This window comes from Canis lupus, chromosome 19 (genome assembly GCF_003254725.2).
Source record: "Canis lupus dingo isolate Sandy chromosome 19, ASM325472v2, whole genome shotgun sequence".
Classification (NCBI taxonomy): Eukaryota; Metazoa; Chordata; class Mammalia; order Carnivora; family Canidae; genus Canis; species Canis lupus.
The window spans coordinates 17,359,633-17,382,591 of record NC_064261.1 but is presented as its reverse complement, the minus strand read 5'-3'; the positions used below and the strand labels follow the sequence as shown (position 1 = coordinate 17,382,591).

General features: G+C 36.6%; 1 protein-coding gene and 1 pseudogene across 4 annotated transcripts in view; one reads left to right on the top strand and one right to left on the bottom strand.

The window, feature by feature from the left end:
• Positions 1 to 22,959, top strand: part of SPATA5 (spermatogenesis associated 5) — a 351,116-nt gene that overhangs the window by 275,735 nt on the left and 52,422 nt on the right. The window contains exon 16 of one of the 4 annotated variants that reach the window (XM_025420549.3): positions 7,841 to 7,946. The exons of the other annotated variants lie outside the window; for them this stretch is intronic. Within the exon in view, the coding sequence (XP_025276334.1) occupies positions 7,841 to 7,897 (57 nt within the window). The 3' untranslated portion in view covers positions 7,898 to 7,946. The remainder of the gene's footprint in view (positions 1 to 7,840; positions 7,947 to 22,959) is intronic. 4 annotated transcript variants of the gene reach the window in all.
• LOC112642753 (TATA box-binding protein-associated factor RNA polymerase I subunit D-like) lies at positions 13,942 to 15,101 on the bottom strand (annotated as a pseudogene).

Genomic DNA, 22,959 nt, shown 5'->3' with positions numbered 1-22,959 from the left:
CAGGAATTTAAAGCAACTAATTTTTTTCACTTACAGTATTTTCTATTTTTAAATCTTCAAAAGATAACTGATGGTTGATCGATTGATTGATTGATTGATTGATGTAAAGTAGGCTTCATTGCCTAGTGTGGAGCTCAGTGCAGGGCTTGAACTCACAACCTTCAGATTGAGACATAAGCTGAGATCAAGGGTTGGCTGCTTAACCGACTCAGGCATCCCAGGATTTTTGAATGATAATTTGCTGACATGTTTCTTAGACATATACCTATTTGGTATTATCCCAGTAGGTACAGGGCAGCAATACATGATCATTCTTTGGTAATTCTGTGCATATTAGAAAAGCTCAAAGCTTAATATTTTTAGACTAAGGTTCTTTCCTGCTTGCCTCTATACAGAAAACAGAGGGAAGGCAGATTTAAAAACTGAGGAACCATTACTAAATGGCATCCAGGTTACACAAAAATACTGCCCTAAAATATTGGGATTCTTTTGGCCTAATGTTTTCATGCCCCACCTTGCACCCCCCCTTATTCTTTTTGTTTGTTTTAAAGATTTTATTTATTCATGAGAGACAGAAAGAGAGAGAGAGAGAGAGGCAGAGACGCAGGCAAAGGGAGAAGTAGGGAGCCCGACGTGAGACTCGATCCCAGGTCTCCAGTATCATGCCCTGGGCTGAAGGCAGTGCTAAACCGCTGAGCCACCCAGCCTGCCCCCACCTTGTTCTTTATTTTATTCTAGCTAGAACTACATTCTTAATATTTTTGTGATTAGAACTCAAGTTCATTTAGGAATTATATGCAGTGGGTCATTTACCGATGCATGCATCCATGAAGAACAAAATAACTGTCCCTCCTAAGGAACCCTAGGTTACTGTCTCAGTAAAGGAAGGGCAGATTTGTATCAACAATACTCTTCTCCTTTCCCGGGCTAGTGTCTTAATAAGAGTTTGTATTGCTCTTCTTCAAACAATGTGTATTTTTAATTCTGAATCTTTCAAGTAAGCTAAGTCTTAAAAAAAATTCTAGGAAAGATTCATAAATTATCAATGATGAAAAATTCCAAAGTCATAAAACTTTATAGTTTGTGAGGAAAGTTTAGAACTTCAGACATGCTTTTCAGACTTTGAAGATAGTGTCCATCTTTAGATCTTCCTATCTCTCAATATGAAATTCTGCTCTTCTTCCTAATTAATTTATACTGAGCCCACCAAAACCTATTTTTGTCCCCAGAAGTATTTCCCAAGCTGACAGCATCATTATTGGGAAAATACCTGGGGCTGGGAAGGAAAAAGCAACAGAGGAACTGAAGGCTGCTGAGAATAACCAAGGAGACCCAGAGTGATAGGGTGTGTGGTTGGTTCGTTTTCTCTACCTGTTTCAATAACTGATGCACTCTTTTTCGACACTTGTTGGTAAAATTTTTCTATAGATGAATTCTTTAATTAATATAAGATTAAAAAGGAATGAAATTAGACAAATGAACAGTAGTTAAGACTATACTCTTAAGGAAGAAAGGATTTATAAAGACAAATATCTGAAAGAGTCATTTTATTTAAAGAAGTGAATTAGTATGAAAATAAAAATTGCTTTTTTTTACATTGTTTCAGGCAAAGTCAAATATTGCAGTTAATCTGAAGATTTCTGTTTCCAAATGAGTATCAGTGTATCCCTTTATTCAGTTATCTCTTTTTGGTGACACAATTTAAAAAAAAAAAAAGACCTTAACAAAATCCTATGTAAAGTAATACTGAACAATCTAAGGTAATTTTTTTTCTTGTTACATGGACATAGCTTTACCTATATTTTGTGGAGTGTCCTATTACCACAGCATATGATGCATGTATGTTTATGTCCACCTGTATACATAGATCATAAGCAACTGTTAAAAATTAAAACTTCAAACCTAGCAGAAACAAAATTATATTCCATATCATGCAGGTTCCCCAGAATTAACAAAGTTACCTTATGGGAATCAGAGTAAACTTGTGCCTTTTATTATACTGCTAAAAATGACCATAGAATGAATAGGTCATGCCCTGAATGTTACAACAACTCCAGAGAATGAAAGCTTGGCAGAAGAACTAAATACACAGTTACATTTGAGTGGCAATAGCAGACAAGCTGTCATTTAGAGTTTAGTATAGACAATAAACATTCACCTTTGTTTTATCTTCCCTTCTTCTCCTGCTTTCCTTTTTTTTCCCCTCAGCTTTATTGAAGTATAATTGACAAAATTATATTTAAAGTATACAAATGATGGTTTGTGTGGGACACCTGGGTGGCTTAGCAGTTTAGCGCCTGCCTTTGGCTCAGAGCATGATCCTAGAGTCCCGGGATCGAGTCCTGTATTGGGCTCCCTGCATTGAGCCTGTTTCTCTCTCTGCCTGTGTCTGCCTCTCTCTCTCTCTCTCTCTCTCTCTCTCTCTCTCTGTGTCTCTCATGAATAAATTAATAAATAAATACAATATTAAAAAAAAAACAAATGATGGTTTGTGAAAAGAGACCACCTCCTTCAAGTTAATTATCACATCCATAACCTCACATATGTGAGCTGTATATGTGAGAAAACTTAGCTTCTACTCTCTTAGCAAATTTCAGTTATGCAATAGTGTTATCTACTCTAGTCATCATGGTATACATTAGGTTCTCAGACCCTTTATTAATCTTATTAACTGAAAGTTTGTACCCTTTTTTAAAAAAAAAGATTTTATTTATTTATTCATGAGAGACAGACAGAGAGAGAGAGAGAGAGAGGCAGAGACACAGGCAGAGGGAGAAGCAGGCTCCACGCAGGAAGCCCAATATGGGACTTGATCCCAGGTCTCCAGGATCACACCTTGGACTGAAGGCGGCGCTAATCTGCTGAGCCACCCAGGCTGCCCTGTACCCTTTTTCTAACTTCTTTCTATTTCCCCAACTCTCCATCCCCTGGAAACCACTCTTCTATATTCTCTGTGTTCAACTTAACCTTTAATCTATTTATATTTATTTAGACTCCACATGTAAATGATACCATACAATATTTGTCTTTGGTGTATTTTACTTAGCAGAATGCCCTCCATGTTCATCCATGTTGTTGCAAATAGCAGGATCCTTTTTCTTTTTTTTCTTTTTTTTTTTTTTAAGATTTTATTAGAGAGAGTACAAGCAGAGGGAACAGCAGAGGAAGGGGGGAAGCAGGCTCTGCACTGAGCAGGGAGCCTCATGTGGGGCTCCATCCCAGGGCCCTGGGATAATGACCTGAGCTGAAGCAGACACTTAACTGACTAAACCACCCAGCCACCCTTGGGATTTCCCTTTTTTAAGGTTGTATAATACTCCATTGTCTGTATATGTGTGTGTGTATGTGTGTGTGTGTGTGTATGCACATACACACTCCACATTATATTTATCCATCCATCTGTTGATGGACACTTAGGTTGTTTTTGTAACTTCACCATCATAATTAATACTGCAGAGAACATGAGAGTACATGTTCAAGATATGCTATTAAAGATAATGCTTTCATTGTCTTTGGATATATACCCAGAAGTGGGATTCCTGAATCATATGATAGTTCTCTTTTTAATTTTTTGAGGAACTTCCTTGCTATTTTCCATAATGCTTGTACCAGTTGACATTCTCACCAGCAATACATAGGGGTTCCCAACATCTCTACCTGCATTTGCTATTTCTTATATTTTTGATAATAGCTGTTCTGTGTGACATGATGTCTTATTGTGGTTTGGTTTGCATTCCCCTGATTAGTGAGGTTGACTACCTTTTCATTTACCTGTTGGCCATTTGTATGTATTCTTTGGAAAAATGTCTGTTCGGGTCCTTTGCCCAATTTTTAAATTAGGTTATTTGTTTTTTTGCTCTTGAGTTATATATTATGTATATTTTGGATATTAACCCCTTTTTGCAGATATGGCTTGCAAATATCTTCCCCTATTCCATGGATTGCTGTTTCATTGTTTGATGTTTTTCCCTGCTATGCAGTGGTTTTCTAGTTTGATGTAGTCCCAGCTGTTATTTTTGCTTTTGTTCACCTTTGGTGTCAAATCTAAAATATCATCGCCAAAACCAATGTCAAGAAGCTTACTCCCTATGTTTTCTTCTAGGGATTCTGTAGTTTCAGGTCTTATGTTCAAGTGTTTAATCTATTTCAAGTTGATTTTTGTGTATTTTTGTGTAAGGATAGGTTTTGAAAACTTGGCTAAAGACTTAAGATCCACCTAGGCCGGTTTTTTTTTTGTTTTGTTTTGTTTTGTTTGTTTGTTTGTTGTTTTTTTTTTGGTAACTAAGTCAACATGGGTTCCTCAATTTAACACTTGGTGATGATGGGAAAAGTTGTTGAAAATATCTTAACATACACAGTGTAGATTTTACTGGCATATCTGCTGCCTTGTAATAGTTTCTGATGGTTTCTCATTCCTACAGGATGACTAGGGGAAATATTCTGGTTCACTTTCATATCTCAACCACATCTTGGTGCTATTATCTCACACTGTGTCCACAAGTCATTTTCTTATTTCAGGGCTGTTATTGCAAAGTCCTAGAATGTGTGCTTCCTCAATGTAGCCTTTAAGAACAGAGCCCTTAAAAAAAAAAAAAAAAAAAGAACAGAGCCCTTAAAATATTAGTTTCAGAAAAAGGTTTTATTTCTCCAATTTATACATCAAAATGCTGGTTATGCCTGTATGATACTGTATTAGCTCTGGCTCTTCTGACTGAAACCTTGTGTCCGTATCTGTGCTCTCTTTGGTGGCCTCATCCCGTCATCAGACCATCTGGATTCATGGTAAAAGGAAAGGTGTTTACATATGTTTTGACAAAGAATTCCTTCTTCCATGGGCTCCAAACTGAAGTCAAATCCCCCTGTTTTATAGAAATATGATACTTTCAGTATATTGTAAAATGTCCCCAGAATCATTATAACTAAATCAGCCATTAAGAACTGCACAACTTCTGTTGCATGGGCCACTCAACACCCTGCCCATAGTCATCTGCAACTGCTGAATTATAAGCTTCCCAAAGAGAGGATCTGTAGCATATCTTCGGATCCCCAGAACTTAAGCACTTAAGAGATGCTTTAGGACTTTTTTAAGTAAAAGAATAAATGATCAAATGAAAAATTAAGTGCCTCATGGGTCCAGATGCTATAAACTTCATACTGACTCTGATCTCACTTTTTTCTGAAAACAGCAACTATTTATACATATGCATATTTTTAAAAAATAATAAGCCAGCAACTCATTATTTTACTGTTTGGTGATTTTATATACTTTATGATATGTTAACATAGTAAACTATCTTAACAGAATAGAAGAAGTTGAGTGGGAAAGTACTACATGCAGATGCATGCTGGGAAAACTAATAAAAGCAACTAGAATATAAGCACATAGTATCTCTGCCACTGTTCTTAAGATTTTATAAGAATTAGTTTATTTGTATCTCCAACTATCCTTTCAGATGGGTACTATCTTATCCTTGATTATAAGATACCATCAGTTGTAAGAAACATCATCAAATTAGTAATAGTCTTACATTGTCTGTGTGTTTTGGAGTCATAGAGACTTCCCCTTCAATATGCGTATGTATTTTATGACAAATACTAATTTTAAATGTCAAGCATTTAGAAAAGCATATCTTAGTAATGTTATTAAGTACTTCAGAAATTGATGTCCAGGCCACAAGATACAGAATGCTGGCATGATTCTACATGCAGGTGGCTCTGCATGTTGAGTGCTGACTTCTAAGACATAGGTATGTTGAATGTATGAGCGACCTGTAGAAACTGACTGAATATCCTTAAACAAATTCATAAAACTTCTTATTAAAAATGGTAACCTGATTTACATCTGTTCCCTTCAGAACTGTACTAAAATGAAAGTAAAGAATAAGAAATACATAAATCAGTAATGACAAAGAGTATAAAGAAGACGACAGCAGATGAAAATATAAGTTAAATTTTTGAAGCTGGACAATAAATGAGCAGGTTAGAGAATGCTGGAAACGTTAGGCAAGAGAAACTGATAAGAAGCATCTGATTGCCACAAAAGAACTTAAGAAAGACTCAAGAAATTAGAATATAGGGCACCTTTGAAAAAAGGGAGGAAGGGCTAAAAACGGACTTTGTTGCAAGTCTTTACATAGAAGAGGTACACATCTAGATTCTTTCCCCTGCTCCTCACAGACAGGAGACAATCCTCAACAGAAAACTGGAGCTTTATATTTTATTTTATTTTATTTTATTTTATTTTATTTTATTTTATTTTATTTTAAGCTTTATATTTTTAGAAAAGTTCAACTACAGAGGTTCTGGACATAAAGGCAACCAGTTCCATATGAGCTTGGGTTGGGGGGGAGGCACTGTCAAACTAAAAACAGAGTATTAAATGACTAGAAATATACTTCATGCTGAGACTTCCAAGCCCCCTCCCTTGTTCTGCCCCTGTCGTGCTGTCAGACAAGCAGGGGATTGGTAGATTGCCCTCTGGAGTCTAGAACAGCTCTGCAGATACTTATAAAATATATCTTCATACATTTTCCTTCATATAAAATGTTGTGTGGAAAGACTATTATATAAAAAAGATAAGAATGAATCTGCTTAAACTGGGGCCTATCTCACCTGCATACCTTTCCCTTTTATTCGTGCTGTTACTTCTGGGCATGTTGGAGATTCCGTAGAGCAGTTTAAAAACTATTGCTCTAACTAAAACTACTGAACACATGACTTATTTCACTGTTATTTCTCAGAATTATAGCCTGAGCACCTGTGAGTTTTATGGACTCAAGAATCAGAACACTCATGTGGCATTGCTTACATAATGAGATTGTGTGTCTTTGTGTATGTGAAATACCACCAAAATTCCATCTTGAAAAGTGTGCACCTATCAGTCTTCTTTTTATTTTTTTAATTTTTTTTAAGTTTCTGTGTTATTTTTTTTTAAAGATTTTATTTATTTATGCATGAGAGACATAGAGAGAGAGAGAGAGGCAGAGACACAGGCAGAGGGAGAAGCAGGCTCCATGCAGGGAGCCTGACATGGGACTTGATCCCGGGTCTCCAGGATCCCACCCTGCCTGGGCTGAAGGCGGCGCTAAACCGCTGAGCTACCAGGGCTGCCCCAGTCTTCTTTTTAATAAAATGGCTTTGCCTCAGTTTCAAATAAAATTTAGAACCTCCAATTTTTATATTCCGTACATTTTTTAATTTGAAATTAGTAATTCATATTTATTTTCCCTTGTAAGCATGAACTAAGGCAAACATAGAACATCCAAATAGCACTGTATTTGGGGTGGGAAGTCCTGTATGTCCAGTGTTCCTTGTAATACATCCTTTGTCCCTCTAATTGCTATCCTTTCTTTTTTCCCATGTCATTCCTGTAAAAGCAACTGTTGACAGATTTATAGTTTTAAATAGCTTTCCAGATACAATCTCCTCTGGTAAATAAAACTAGAAGATGAGATTAAAGAATAAAAACATAACTTAATGCTATGAGAATTTCAATTTTTGTATAGTGTGGTCATTATGGGATGCCCATGACATCGGGTTTAAATCTGCCTGCATACCATGAAAATATAAAACACAATAATAGAACATAGCAATAGCTTTCCTGTCTGAAAAAATGATTTATCATTGTTAAGTATTAAAAATACCGACTTCATTGCCTTTATTACTTGCATACTTTCTGTGAGGAAGGGTAGTCCCTAACCAAACATTTTGAGAACTGGTTAATGTTTATATTTATTTGTAAATATAGAAATACAATGAAGATATAACTGTAAACCTTTTATGCTGTGTGCATCAAAGAATTTAAGTTCATGTTGCTTTCCCATTCATCTGTTCCTCTTAGATTGTTCAACTAAATAATGCAGAAAACATAACTTATGAAATTAAAAAAGGAACATAACTTTTAAAAAACTCTACCTGTAATTTTGAAGAATTAAAACCTTAAGCAAGTGAGTATCTTGGCAAATTATTTTAACCTGAAGCTTGATCAAAGTACAATTAGAAGAATACCCTGAATCACAGATATATTATTATCTTTTTATGCTCAACCTAAAAAGCAGATGCACAGATTACCATTTCAACTCAGAGGGTAGGTTTTATGAAAATAAGTTACATGTGAAAATCAGCAGAGCAGCCCACCATTTTTATCCCCCAATCCTTCTCTGAGGACTTTTGTAACACCTCTGAAGCAGCAGAGTCATTGAGTTATGTCCACATCAGTAATAGGATATACCCGGATTTAACACAATTGATGATATCCTTATAGTCTACTGCAGCATAATGCTAGAGAGTAATTGTAGCACTCCAGAAAACAAAACAAAACCAAACAAAGCCCACAACCATTTAGGTGCTATTTCAAGGTCAAAGCATTACTTAGATACACCTTTAAGGAAAATTGTAGCTTCCCAACTTGGCAAGAAATAGTTGTAATGGCTTGAAGATAGATATCTTCAGCTCTTTTTTACCATCTCCTGGCTTTCTGCCTGTGGAAACAGCTTTAAAATACCCATTGGGGGGGGGGGAGGGTATTTAAAAATTTATTAATTTAAAAAATTTGATGAGGACTCTTTTGTTACCAAAAGTTGATGGCATTCATGAATTCCTGTCAGTGAAACACAGCAATGCATAGCCCTGGGGAGGCAGGGGGAGTCCATGTGAATTTCACCCCTTAACTTAGGCAGTACTCAATCACTATGGCCTTATTTGGTGTCCTTGCCTGTGAGCTTCATTTTTATATAGTTTTTCATACAATGTTCTTGGCTCGAAGGATGTCCTGAACCCTCTGTGTTAGCTTTCCTTTTACTCTCCTTTGGTTTCTAGCTGGTTTACTGATTCCTAAGCACGAAGTTGCCTAGGTACTTGAGACTCATTGTGTATTTGATAAACTGTGATGTATGTATATAATTAGTAGTAGTATGTCACTGTTTTTCTTTTTTTATGTTCCAAAACTATACTGATAATTTTGGTTTTCTCACTGGAATATGAATAAGACTTACCTGTACTGGTTTTGAAAGGATTAGATAATCAGTATTTTAGATGCTAAGTATCATGATGACATTAACAAAAATGCACTGCAGTGCATAGTGATTCTTTGAGGTGCTGGCAAGAATGTTCTTTCCTATCAACTCATCAGTGCTTCCACCAGTCAGCAGAAGCAATGGAAAACTTCATTACTTTCCTGACTAAATACACACAAAGTCTATCTCTAGGATTTGACTATTTGCAAAACTTGGCTATGCACAAGTATGTCTTAAACCCATGAAACTTCCCTTCCACGTCTCTTCATATTGGCTTGCTGTTTAACAGTATCATTCTCCTTCAGTTTCCACTGGATGTTAAATGACTGGATGCTAAACATTAGGATTGCTTTCCTGATAGTCCTCTCACATCAGAGCTTCCCTTACCAGCTTCACTTATATTCTGGAAAATGATCCAGAAGAACTGGAACTTCAGGAATTAGAGACAAGTTACAGCCAGAAAGGGGGCATATTCACCTGTGGAAGCTGATAAGGATACATGAGATACAAGCCTCATAGACCACTCACAGGGACTTATACTACTTAAATTGGGTTATAAATCATTTTTGTTGGGGAAAATATGGTAGATTCTTTATTGGTCTTCATTATATTAATGTTAGGAATGTTTGCCAAAATTTTGAGTACTTACTATATGTTAGACGTAATAGTAAGTACTTTACATAAGTTATTTTAATACAACAGCCCTCTGAGGTACAAAATTAGTATACTCATTTTACAGAAGAGAAAACTATAGCTTAAAGTAACTTTTTCAAGATCTCACAGCTAACATCTAGTGAAATCAATATTTAAACCCAAGTGTGACTCCAAAACCTATGCCTTTAAATCCTGATTTCCTTGGCTATTCATTGTTCCTTTAGAATGGTTTTGAATGTTTCCAGTAAATGGGAGTGGGGTGGAGGAGGGAATGGTGGGAGAAGACAAATGTACTGACAATGGAAGATTTCTTTCAAAACCTTGAGGAAAATGATTTATAACTTAGCATTATATGCCAGACCAAACTTCAGAAATGTGAAGATTGAATAAAGGCACTTTATAATATTCCTGAAGAGACTCAACATGTACTTGTTTTTACAAAGTTACTTAAGGTTGCATGCCAGCTAAACAAAAGAATAACTCAAGAAATGGGAAGACAAGAAAGAGTAATAATGGAAAGTCTTAGGATGAGCATTGTGCTGCAGGGCTAGGGAGAAGTCAGTTCATATGGAACAGGAGGAAAAATTCAACTTGCCTTTAGAGGCTTCCAGATGAAAGTAACCCTTACTGAAGAAAAAGATCACAAAAGTTTCAACAAAAATGGTGAAGAGTATTATGAGAGCAATGTAGGATGTCCAGAAAGGGAAATAAATGCAATGAAACTTTAAAAGAAATAGAGAACACATCCAGTGGGGGAAGATCAAAAAAGCCTTCATGGAAGAATTAACATTTTGATGAGCTTTAAAAGATACAAATAGTTTTGTGAGGAGACTACGGGAGAGAATGCATTTTAGGCAGAGGCAGAGACAAAGAAGTATATGGGATTCACTAGAGCCTAGACATACTGAAAAATGGGCTGTCCAGTGTTTCAAGGTAAGGCTGTAAAGTTTGGTAAGGAGTATTTTGTAGGGAGCCTAGAATATGTACATTCTGGAAGCTCATCCTTTACTAGGTAAGCCTAAAGAACTTTTGAAAATTTTTGAAGTGATATCAGAGCTATGATTTTGGAAAATTAGTCTGGAAACAAGATGGCTAGTCAGGAAGCTAGGAGAAAGGTTAAGAGTGGTATAAAGTAGAAAGAAGACAAAGTAAATGGAATAAAGATGAGAGTCAAAGTCAAACATCAAAACTGACTCAACCTTTTCAGCCTGAAGACTGGGCAAATGATATTTCTGTAACAGCAAGTATAATATAGTAGTTAAGGGGTGCCTGGGTGACTCACTGGGTTAAGCCTTGAACTCTTGATTTCAGCTCAGGTCATGATCTCAGGGTCATGAGATTGAGCTCTGAGTTGAGCTCAGCTGGGTGTGGAGTCTGCTTAAGATTCTCTTTCTCCATCTCTCTCTTTCTCACACACAGATACATACGTACATATATAAAGTCTTAAAATACACACACACACTTATATAGTAGTTAAGTTTCTATTTGTTGTAAGTAAAAGATACTGGCTAAAACTGATTTGAGCCAAAACAAAGGATATTTTCAAAATAAACTATGATATCTCAGTATTTAAGGAACAGGACTTTGGACTGTCAGGGACTAGAAGGACTCCACAATCCTCAACAACAGAAATTATAACTGCTTTGCAGATGTGAATGTGAATCATCTACCCTCAACTTTTGTTTCTCTCAGTTCCAAAGTCTGTGGAGAAAGAATCTGATTGGCTCATTCTGAGTCATGTGTTTGCCCCTCAACTAATTGATTCTGATAGGGAAACAAGATCATACCTTTATAGATAAGGCCGCTGGAAGACTCATTTCAGTGGTATATACTAGAGAAGAGGAAAATGTTATGAGATAGGCCATGTATAATTGATCAGTGTATATGTTCTATTCTTGAATACACAGATTAGACACACACTTACCTACCCATACTTCCAGACGAATGTCTTGTTTTTCTGTAGACAACTGTAAATATGTTCTGCCCTACAAAGGAAAGTATTTCAATAGAGGATCATTTGACAACCAAAAAAAAAAAAAAAAATGCTATAACCAAGGGATTAAATTGTAAGTATAAGTATCACTAGTATCCTCTGTATACAATGGTTAGAAAAAGATAGGATAGAAGAAAAGCTAATGACAAAGTATCATTTTAAAAAAGAAAAGGAAAATAAAAATAAAGGCTACATTCATAATTTCTGCACTTGGCAATGGGACTATATTCTTTAAGACTTACTTTCTCCATTGACACTTCGTGTTCCTCTTTGCCCTTGATTAGTACTTCATCAAGTCAAAGTAGAGTTCTTATACTGTTGATATGACCCAAACCTACATTCCTAAAGAATCTGAGCTCTGGATGGAATTGTTTGTTTAAAGTTGTGATAATCATCAATTAGTCCTAACCAGTGGTCATAGTAGTACAAGATGTTCTGCCTCAGAGGTTACCAAGGTCTAATGCCAACTCATTATTCATTCAGCTCTGTCCTCTTTGGCTACAGTAAGTAGAACTACCCCATCCATCCTGAGCCTGGGAGTTTGTGAATGAGCCTCAAAATAGCACTTGATTTAGTTTTGCTCTACTGGAGGGTTTAACTAAATATCCCTAGTTGTGGTATGAAGAGTAGAGTTAAGATAGATGTGACAGAAGCCGAGGTAATAGCCCACATGAAGGAATATTAATTAGGGCCTAACCTTGTATTAGTTAAAGGTAGTGAAATGAGGGAAATTCATAAAGCATTTAGGAAGCAGGACTTAGGGGATTAATTAGAAAGAGAAAAGAATCAAAGGTGACTTGCAAGTAGCTACCTAAGTGATGATAGTGCCATAAAGTGAGAGAAAAAAATATAGGGCAGATTGGGACTCCTTCACTATCAAGGACTTCTGAATTACCCAGGAAGAGATGTCAGCAGGTGGTAGTTGATATACAAATTAGGAGGTGAGACCAAGAAAATAAAGGAGATTACACTGTAGAATATTTAAAATAGGAAGAATAAAGGGCCCAAGAAAGAAATCTGGAACACCAAAATCTAAAAGGTAGACATAAGAAACAGAACAGAAATGATTGGAGTGAAGTGGGTTCTGGAAACCTTTTGGATACCGAGCATTACCAAATAACAACAGAAAGGTTTGGGTCTATTGAGTTTAGCAATATGCAAGTCATTAGCGACTTCATTGAGAGCAGGAGTAGTGAGGGCAAAATCTAAATTGTGGAGAACTGAAATGAAAATGGAAAGTGAGGTATTACTGTAGGTGTCTCTTTTAAGAAATTTGAACAAAAAAGAATGGAGAGATATTAGATTGGTATCTGGAGAAATATTGGTGAGGCCAGGACTAGGATGGGATAGACAAGTATGTTTATAGACTGAGGAGGAAAAGTCAGACGGAGAATGAAAACATCCAGGCAAGAAAATGGGGAAAGGAATAACTAATGAAGGAAGGTCAGAGAGGATTGGGATCATGAGCAAAAAGTAAGGCTTGGCCCTCAGCTGAAGGAAGGGAACCCTGTTCTCTTATATTGTTGAGAAAGAAGTAAGGATCATAGCAGATATAGATGATTTTGTAGGTAAGGGCCTGGAGAGGTGAAGAAGGGGAATGGATTCAGTGATCACAAGCCTCAACTGGAATCTATTTCATGAGTCTTTTATCTGACCCATAGAATTATTAAATTCATATATAATATTAAGTTTTACCCTTTTCCATGTGTGATGTAATACATAGTAAAGTCCAGTCTCTCTCTTTTGAGAAACAGATACAGAAAATCAAATTATAAAAATGTAAACATACTGAGATGAAGGTGTCTATGGATTCTCTTAATGGAGTAGATCATCTAGACTAGTTTTCATTTTGTTGGAACTTTCCCTCAATTGAAAAGATCTATTATGTAACATTTTAATTAATATAGATCTATTGCATAAAGAGAAATGAGAAGCTCTGTATATGTGGATGATCATAAACTCATAGGAAGATTTTATTACTACAGATAAGACTATTTTCTCGATAAGAAAGTCAGATTGAATATACTGATGTGACAAATGATCCTTTAGTCTCTTAGTTTTACATACTTACTGTTTAGGTCAGGGCCTGTCTGTGTTAGTGGTCTTGTCTATGAAACACTTTTGCTCAAATGAAATTTCTACTATACTATGTATTGCTTACATTCTGACCTACTTGACAATCTAGTATCAGATTCACTATTACAAAAATTAGCTACATACTATGTTAGCTGTAACTCAGTGTAGTCTTTTTTTTTAATTAATAAATTTCTATTTAAGATATTTGACAAAGTTAATAAAATTTTTATTTAAGATATTTGACATGTGATTCCTTCTGCCACCAATCACCATAGTTCCACCAAAGCCAGAGTGATGATCTTCAAAATAGCACTTTTAAAACAAACTTTTGTTCAATCCACAGCTGTCACTGTCCAGAGGTCTTCTTGGATCTCCACTTGAATATGGACATACTTCAAAAACTCCCCACCATTTAGGGTCTAAATAGATAAACGATCTTCCTGGTTCTCAAACATCCTTTAAGTCCAGACACTGTTTTCAAGTGAAAAGCCTTAATATTCATATTCCTATCTCTTCCTTTTCAGACCATTCTATCCTCTGTCCCATGTTTTTGGATTTTGATGCTCTCTTTTTAGACGAAGCAGCTTCTTCAGTATATTCCTCTTGTCTTAAATACAGATTCATTTTCTTTGGTATTTCAGAACTTACTATGAATTCATTATTGTCCACCAATTTGATATCACATCCATCATCATGTTCAAGAGTTGTTGCAGCCTCTTCCACTGTTTCTGACTCTTCGATAGGAGAGAGAGATCCATCATCATCCAAGTATTTGTATCTACGACTGTCAAAATCTTCCCTTTCTAAATCTTCACCAACATTAATTTATTTCAAGGATTCCTTGAGATAGTATTCATACTTCAATTTTTCAAGGTAGTTGAAAAATCCTCTTGCCACCGCTTGCTCAAAGCTTAAAATCTTTCTCCATGGTAATAGCTTTTTTACATTCTCAGATTCTAAAAATGGGAACCCAGATCCTTTGTCTTTAACTTGTTTCTTATTTATTTGGGAGCATCTAGTGGTTTTTCTTCCTTCTGGTCTTCCCCTTGGTCTTTCTTTTGGCTTATATTTCCTCTTTTTACGTTTCTTTTTTTTTAATCTTTCAAAAATAGCTTTTAAAGTCAGTGGTCTTGGTTCAAAAGAGGAGTCACTAGATGAATCCCTGCTTCAACACCTCCAGATGAACGAACAAACTTTCTAATAGGGTTTCTTTGCCCCTGTTTTGGTGAGTAAGGGACACACTGAGTCTTAAATAAGCTGCTACCAGAAGAATTATCACTTTCATTGTCAATTTCTACAGCTGAATTAGATGCCATTATAGGTTGAGAAAATTTGTTACTTATTCTCCCCCAAGTCCTCTCCAAATTTTATTCACCACTTGTTTGCTTCAGAGTTCTCAACAACCACGCGGAAGGAAAGAACTCAGTGTAGTCTTAAAGGGTTTTCTCAATTATTTTAATACTTGTTCTTTTGCAGTGATCTGAAAACCATTTCTACTTTCCAGAAAGAATGCCTTTAGCATTAAGGCTTCAGAATCTTTTTTTTTTTTTTTTTTTTTTTTAGATTTATTTATTTATTTATTTATTCATGAGAGACAGATAGAGGAGAGAGAGAGAGAGAGAAAGAGGCAGAGACACAGGCAGAGGGAGAAGCAGGCTCCATGCAGGGAGCCCGACGTGGGACTCTATCCCGGGTCTCCAGGATCAGGCCCTGGGCTGAAGGCGGCACTAAACCGCTGAGCTACTACCCAGGCTGCCCAGGCTTCAGAATCTTAAAGTGAATTGATTGATCAGGGAAGATTTAACAATGCCTGGCTCACAGTTTGTACTTAATAAATGTTTGATGAGTGAAAGACTGAATGCATGCAATTTCATTTTTGTGAAAATTTACTACCCTAAAAATTTGTCTCTGGAAAGAAGTAGTACACGTTCTTTTTGGAATATCTGAAACCATTGAATCTTACTTAATTCTATTAACAAAAACTTTTGAGTCCCAGGCCCTCACCAAGACACTCACTAAAGGTAAAGAGACCATGCTTACTTCCTTTTACATTGGTTATGAGTTCTGATTTTTGATGATAACAATTTTGGATCAATGCTAGGTTTTGGCAAGGTTCAGATTAATTATATAAAAGAGTACATTTAAAAAAAAATTCTGTCATATCCAATTACCCAGTTCTCTAGCACAAGTGCTTTAGGCACTGACTTAATCTAGAAATGATCATGTGAGAGGCCATCTGGTAATGACAGGATGTCATTCTTATATGAAAGAACCTAAGGCAGTAATCTGGAATAAAGGACCATCAGTTGATCTCAAGAGAGCTATCTGAAACATTTTGGTCAAAGTCAAGTTCACTGAGGGTCATATTTTCAACTAAGAAGAAGATTCCCGGAGTAAATTCCAGGGTTCGAATAAAAACAACTCATATACTGTTATTTTAATTGAATTATATCCCACCTTAGTTTTCTCCATAGTATGTTTTCTTCAGACACATTCTTCTTCCATGATTGTCTGATGTTTTGTTTTGTTTTGTTTTGTTGAACCTCATGGTGTTCCAGTTACATGTAAACAATACAGACAGTGATACTTTGTAAAATATCCCATTTCTACCCCTTGAGTCTATGTTTTCCCTTTTCTGGTAAATGACTTTGGGAGCCTACAGAAACCAAATAATGAGAACCCCTAGAAGTAGTGTAGTAAATGAGATTGCTAGTGGTATTTTCATAAAGTTCTAGTTGCCTCTACTATTGTCTTTGATTTGTTCTTTTAAAAGGTTCTTACCTACAATGTGTTTTCATTATTTTAGTCTCTTTGAGGTCAGGAAAATGACCTGGAGATAAAAGGAAGTCCTGTGGCAATTTGACTTATATTCTTAGCTAACTGACTTAATTGGCTTATGTCTTAATTTTTGTTTATGAAACAAAATATAAAGTATGTGATAAATGCATATGTACAATATGATGCTTTTTCTTAGGTATGTACATTCCAGAAATTGGCTATATTTGTAAATTAGGGTGGCTTGTGTACTGAAGCTTTTTTGGGTTTTGAGGGTTTGTTTTTTGTTTGTTTGTTTTTTAAGATTTTATTTCAGACAGAGAGAGTGTGCATCAGCAGGGAGAAGGGGCAGAGATAGAAGCAGACTCCCTGCTGAGCAGGAAGCCCAACAGGGGGCTGAATCCCAGGACCCCAGGATCATGACCTGAGCCAAAGTTAGATGTTTAACCAACTAAGTCACCCAGGCACCCCTGTACTAAAGTTTTAGAGGGAAATTTTAAGTCATAATCTCTATGTCTCTGATATAAAGAATACCTGGGTATAAATGAAGCAAATCTTGTGGATTCTGAAATAGACCTCAAGATTTAGAACTATGGTAAAGAAATCTGAAATTTATTAATTATTTCCTTACTGTGAGATCATATTGTCTCTGGTTAAAAAGACACTTTCTTTTAAAGCTTCAACTAAAAGAAATGTATGCAAAATATATATACAATTAGCAGTATTGCAGAAATAAAGAGTTCAGTCTCAGGAATTAGGCAGACCTGGATTTGAATGTACACCACCAAGAATGAACCCTAATATAAACTATGAACCCTGGGTGCTAATGATATGGCAATGTAGATTCATGGATTTTAACAAATGTACCCCTCTTCTGGAGGATATTGATAATGGGGGATGCTCTGTATATGTTAGTACAAGAGGTATCTGTATTTTCCACTGTGATTCTGAAGCTGCTCTAAAAAAAAAAAAAAAAAAAGTCTATTAAAACAACAACAACAAGAAGAAACAGGATGGGAGGAAATAAAAGCCTACTCTCTGAGCCTGCCCTTTTTGCCACTGCCTATTGTACACACTCAGCCTTTGCACTCTCCGCAGCCCTCTCTTTCTCCCAACCTCAGTCACATCCATGTGGATGGTTAAAGCAGCTTTTTTCCCTCCAGTCAGTTCCTAGAAACTGTGCCATAAAGGAGACCATCACAAAACAGATCGTTATTGAAAGAATTATATTTCCTTATACAAACAACATTATAATGGAGGATTGCATTCGTGCCCAGAACTTGCCATCAAATAAAGTATGCTCCAAGTTCTCTTTAATGAGCCTGAGTATACACTACACACTAATCAGGATCCTGTGTACCATAGGTGATTGGTCCATAAAAATACAACTCTGGAAATAATTGTGTTTTATAACCACTTTTGGAGAGCGTATTCCTTTTAAACCTTACATGAATTGTTGTTACCGTTAGGATGCTACCTGTCTGAATCAGCAATGTCATCCAGCTGTCTTTGTGGCCTGAGGGACAGGGCACCAAGACTGGTTTATCAAAGGATTGAAATGGTTGAAGAGCAGTTCCCTAACGAAGGGGGCTTTATTTGCTCAGGAGAAGCACTGAGATTATCCACCCCCCAAAAAGAAAATAATACTATGAGGAAGAAGACGGAGACAGGGAAGGGAAGGCAAAAGAAAGAATGCCATACTTCCGAGTTCAAGGTTGTGAGACAGCTACTTAGGATGTTTTACAAGATTTTCTTTTAATACAGAAAGGAAAAGTCAGTGTTTGTTCCATAACAGAACATTTATTATATAAAAATTATTTTGCTTTGGGATGCCTGGGTGGCTCAGCCGTTGAGCATCTGCCTTCAGTGATCCTGTGGTCCAGGGATCGAGTCCCACATTGGGCTCCTGCATGGAGCCTGATTCTCCCTCTGTCTCTATCTCTGTCTGTGTGTCTCTCATGAATAAATAAATAAAAATCTTTTAAAAAATTATTTTGCTTCACAAAAACTATGAACATAGATGCCTCACACTTTTATATTTCCTTTGTTTCTGATAGTCTAGGTCGGATGCTCCATAAAGTTTTTATCACCATGTGATCTGTAAAGCATATGTTCCATCAGAAAATCCTTCTAGTCACCAGCTCTCTGGTTTCCATAGAGGTGTTGATGGAAACTTACATATAATTCCAGAGTAGCATTCTGCTGCAAAGGATTTTATAAAACATTAAATTCTGATACGGGGGATAATGTTGTAAAAATCATTCTTGATCCCTCAATAATGCTGCATATTAATGGCTATGTAGCATTTGGCTTCAAAATTTCTAACTGCGTAAACTTGGATTTCATAGTAGTGTAAAAAGTATTCTGCTAGAAAAAAGTAGATACTTGACTTTTTTACAGGCTTAGAGAGATCTGCTGTATCTTTCAAGTAAATGTTTCCTACCACTATTACCATCTTTCTGTTCATCTACAGGGAAAAAAAAAAAGAAAAAAAAATGCCAGTTTTTCTTACCCAGAATCCACAATTTGAGTCAAGCCTAGTTTCATATGAATGTTCTGTGTAATGGGGAGTTAACTATCTAAATCAGGGGTCAGCAAACTAGGGTCTGCAGGTCAAATCTGCCCCACAGTCTGTTTTTGTAAGACCTGGAGGCTAAGAATAGTTTTACACTTTTAAGTGTTTGAAGAAAATCAAAAGTAGAAGTAAAATACGTGAAATTCTAATTTCAGTGTCCATAAAGTTTTATTGGTACACAGCTACACACATTCATTTTCCTATTGCCTATGGCTGCTTTCACACTAGAGATGGATCTGAGTACTTACAAGAGGGACTGTGTTCTATTGCAAAGTCTAAAAAAATTGCTACCTGGCATAAATTTGTTGGCCCCTGATTTAAATAATTTCACTATCTACCACTCTACCCACATACTTATATTCACTTTCTCTCCCTGTCTCCCTTTCCCCCACCCCATCCTATTTTCCTCTACACACACAACCGTTTTGAACTTGGATATTACAATGACAAAGAAATCAAATTGTGAGCCTATAGTAATTCGTAAGCGGAAACACGTTTTAATTTCCCCTTGACTTGTCAACTCTATCCTCCCTGTCTGCTTTCCCTTTCCTCTGCTGCCTTTAGATAGTGTTTCTAAGGCCATGCCATTTTCCCAACATATTTTGTTTTTAAGGTGGGGGTTAGATCTTGATACATCTTTTAACTTCCATGGAACGTTCCCTGTTAGTATGTGGTCCCATTTTTAACCTATTTGCAGACACCCCCGATTATCTAAAATCACTTTCACATGGGGCTGAGGTTAAGCTTTATTTCTCTTGGCATGTCTCTGCCACAGCAGACACTTCCTCTTTGCCTTGAAAGGACAAAACGATGTTCAGCTGTCTGGGCTTAGGCCCAGTATTTGATTTATACATTATTTAATTTCCTCTTGAAAATTGGAAGCAGGGCTTTCAGGAATGGAAGTCAGTATTTTTCATTTGTTTAAGAACACTTTTAGGTCTAATATAATCATCAGTAGTAAATGTCAGCATGATTGTGAGTGACTTAAGGTAAAACAAATAAAACATGAATACAAAGGAAAAGTATTTGACAATGGAGAATATCTGAAGTTTTTGAATAATCATTATTGTATTTGTTATTAAGTTTTTTTGTGCTAATGTTCATTCAACAAACTTCTCTGAGCTACATTTTGGGGCACCTGTCTTTATTCATTGAAGGAAAGACCTTTCACCATTATGTTAATAGTTCAAATTTTGGGGTGATTAGAAGTTCGAGGAAGACTTAATATAAACATACCAGTAATTTTACAGAGGATTTTTGGTTTCTGTCTAAGCTGCTACTGCATTTTATCTCCACAATTAAGTTCATGCACATGCCAGTATATATATGCCAAAGTGGTTTGAAATTCTTACAGCAGTGAATGCAGGAAATTAAAAATTAACTCTGGAAATACCATTTCTTGTTCTACATCCACTTTTGGGTAGTGTGTTCCTTTTTAAATCTTACTTAGATTGTTGTTACTCTCAGGTTACAACCTGTCTCCTTTTTTTACCACCAAAGTTCTCAAAAATCTGGCACACCTAGTGCCTCCACTTCCTCACTCCTGATTTACTTCTCAAACCCTGATGGATGGCCTCTCCCTCCTTCCACCACTGCTGAGCTGATCTCACTTTTCCTCATCTCCAATCCAGTAACCAGCTCTGAGTCCTTGGCTTGCCTTCTGCCCATATCCCAGAATACCCCTTTCCTGAGACCCTCTTCCAGTTTTCATGTGGACTGTTTTAGGTTCCTCTAATTCTTCATCTCTTACACACACTCCTCTCCTAGTATCAATCTAAGCTAAAATATTCCCAGAATTCTGTTTCTTGGACCTCTTCTCTCCCTATACTCTTAGCCTTTTCCTTCTCATCCTTCCTCAGTGCCTGAGATACTTGAAGAGAATTTAGAGGGCTGCAAGGAGCACAGTTTGAAAAAACCACCCCAGTCCTGTGAGATGACTTCATTTGAGTCCCTGGGTTCAGCCCACCCTGTGTCACCTCTGGGCCTTGCTCAGGAGTGTTCCCTCACATGGAGGGCCTTGCTGCCAGCACCATTATCTTTATCTTCACATTCCTTTTAAGCTCATTCCTCAAGAGTCTACTCTTTAGTGTCTCTGAGCTCCCAGTAGATGTTTTCTCTTCCTCATCTGAGCTACAGGAGGGACAGCCTGATATGATGGATAGAGCAAAGATTCTGGAGTCAGGCAGATAATATATTTAAATCTGGACCCACCACATGCCTGTTTGTGTGATGTTGGGCAAATTTACCTACATGCTATAAATGTCAGTTTCTTCATTTATAAATGGTGAGGGAAGGTGAATGCTACTTACCTCATGGGCTTTACGTAGATTAGACATATGCAAGTCTAGAACACTTGTGGTGCTTGCTGTAGTAGTAGTAACTGTTATCATCCTCATCAGTAGTAGTCTTCTATCTCAGCATTCCATGCTTCCCATGTCAGTTACTTCACTTCACTTGCTAAGTAGGCATCATATAGCTGCCTTCTTCCCCCTTCTGAATTCTAAGCTCCTAGAGACTATCTTTATATTCCCCTACTCCCCTAGAGCATAAAACAATGGCCTATAAATAGATTCTCCTGAGGGAATTGAATTAAGTAGAATGGCCCTTCTCCCCCCTTAAAAGAAATGCTGATTTCCCGGTGTTTTTAGGATTCAGAGCTGGTATATTTGTAGCTCTGTCTTCATATTTTAATCAAATATTAGCATACCAAAAAGTCATTGTTGTTATATTTTGTCATACTGAACCTTGAAACTAGCCTTTGAAATGATTGCATTTTAATTCCTCAGACACTTAAGGACCTGCATAGTAGAGCTGGATAGCCTGGAATAATTCTTATTTTTGAAAATACTACTTTGTACCTTATATATAAATGCTATCAGTAGTAAAAATGTATTTTAAATAGAGATTAATATATATTTATTTTTAATTTATATTTAAAGTTCTTACATTAAAATGTATCTTTGATTTTATACTTTCTGATTTATAAAATTGAAGCCAAATGCATAGTTTTATAGCTTAAAAACTATAGTTTTTAACATAGTTTTTATAGCTAGTTTTGTAGCTAGCAGTTTTTCCTTTTACATAGTAATTTTTTCTTCTTAAATCCTTATTTTCTACCTCTGAAATATATTTCTGGAAACAGATTTCTGGAAACAGATTTTTTGCTTCACAAGAAGCGTCACTTTTTCACAAATCACACATTTTCCTGAACTGCCTTGTTTGTTGTTCGGCGAACCAGGAATGTACATTCCTGGTGATTTTTGAAGAAGAAAGTAGGGAAAGAGTTGTTGTGCCTTCACTGGTCTGAACTTCTGTGATGGAGGACCGCTGAAGCTTGTGGATATGACTGACAGACAGGACAAGTAGGCTTTGAGAGAGACAACAGCATAAGTCCACCAGTACCCCAGAGTCACTGAGATCTCCCCTGGTCAGGCATTCATCAATCAGAAAGCCCCTCTGGAGCAGCAGTTTCACAGAGCTGGGTATTAGATGGTGTACTCAGAGCTGGGAACAAGCTGTGCTTCCCTGAGCTAAGGATACCTCTGCGGTGAGCTCTGGGAAGGTGTGCTCGGGGTAGCGGTGAGGTCAAGAAGGGGAAGGGATGGCCAAAGTGAATTCACACTTTGAATGTTTTCAGGAGTTATTTGTAACCACTCAGGAATATAAAATAGTATCACAGCTGAGAGCTTTGTTTAACATTCCATTGAGCTCTAATCTCTACTTTATCTCTACTATTTTGGTTTGGTTACTAGGTATTTAATGCAGCCCCATATTGCAGAAGGCTGGCCAAAAGCACACTTGAAATCAGTAGTAGTCAAAGCTAGCTCTGCTGAACCTAGATTAAGACATGAGCATGCAAGTTTAGTGGTTCT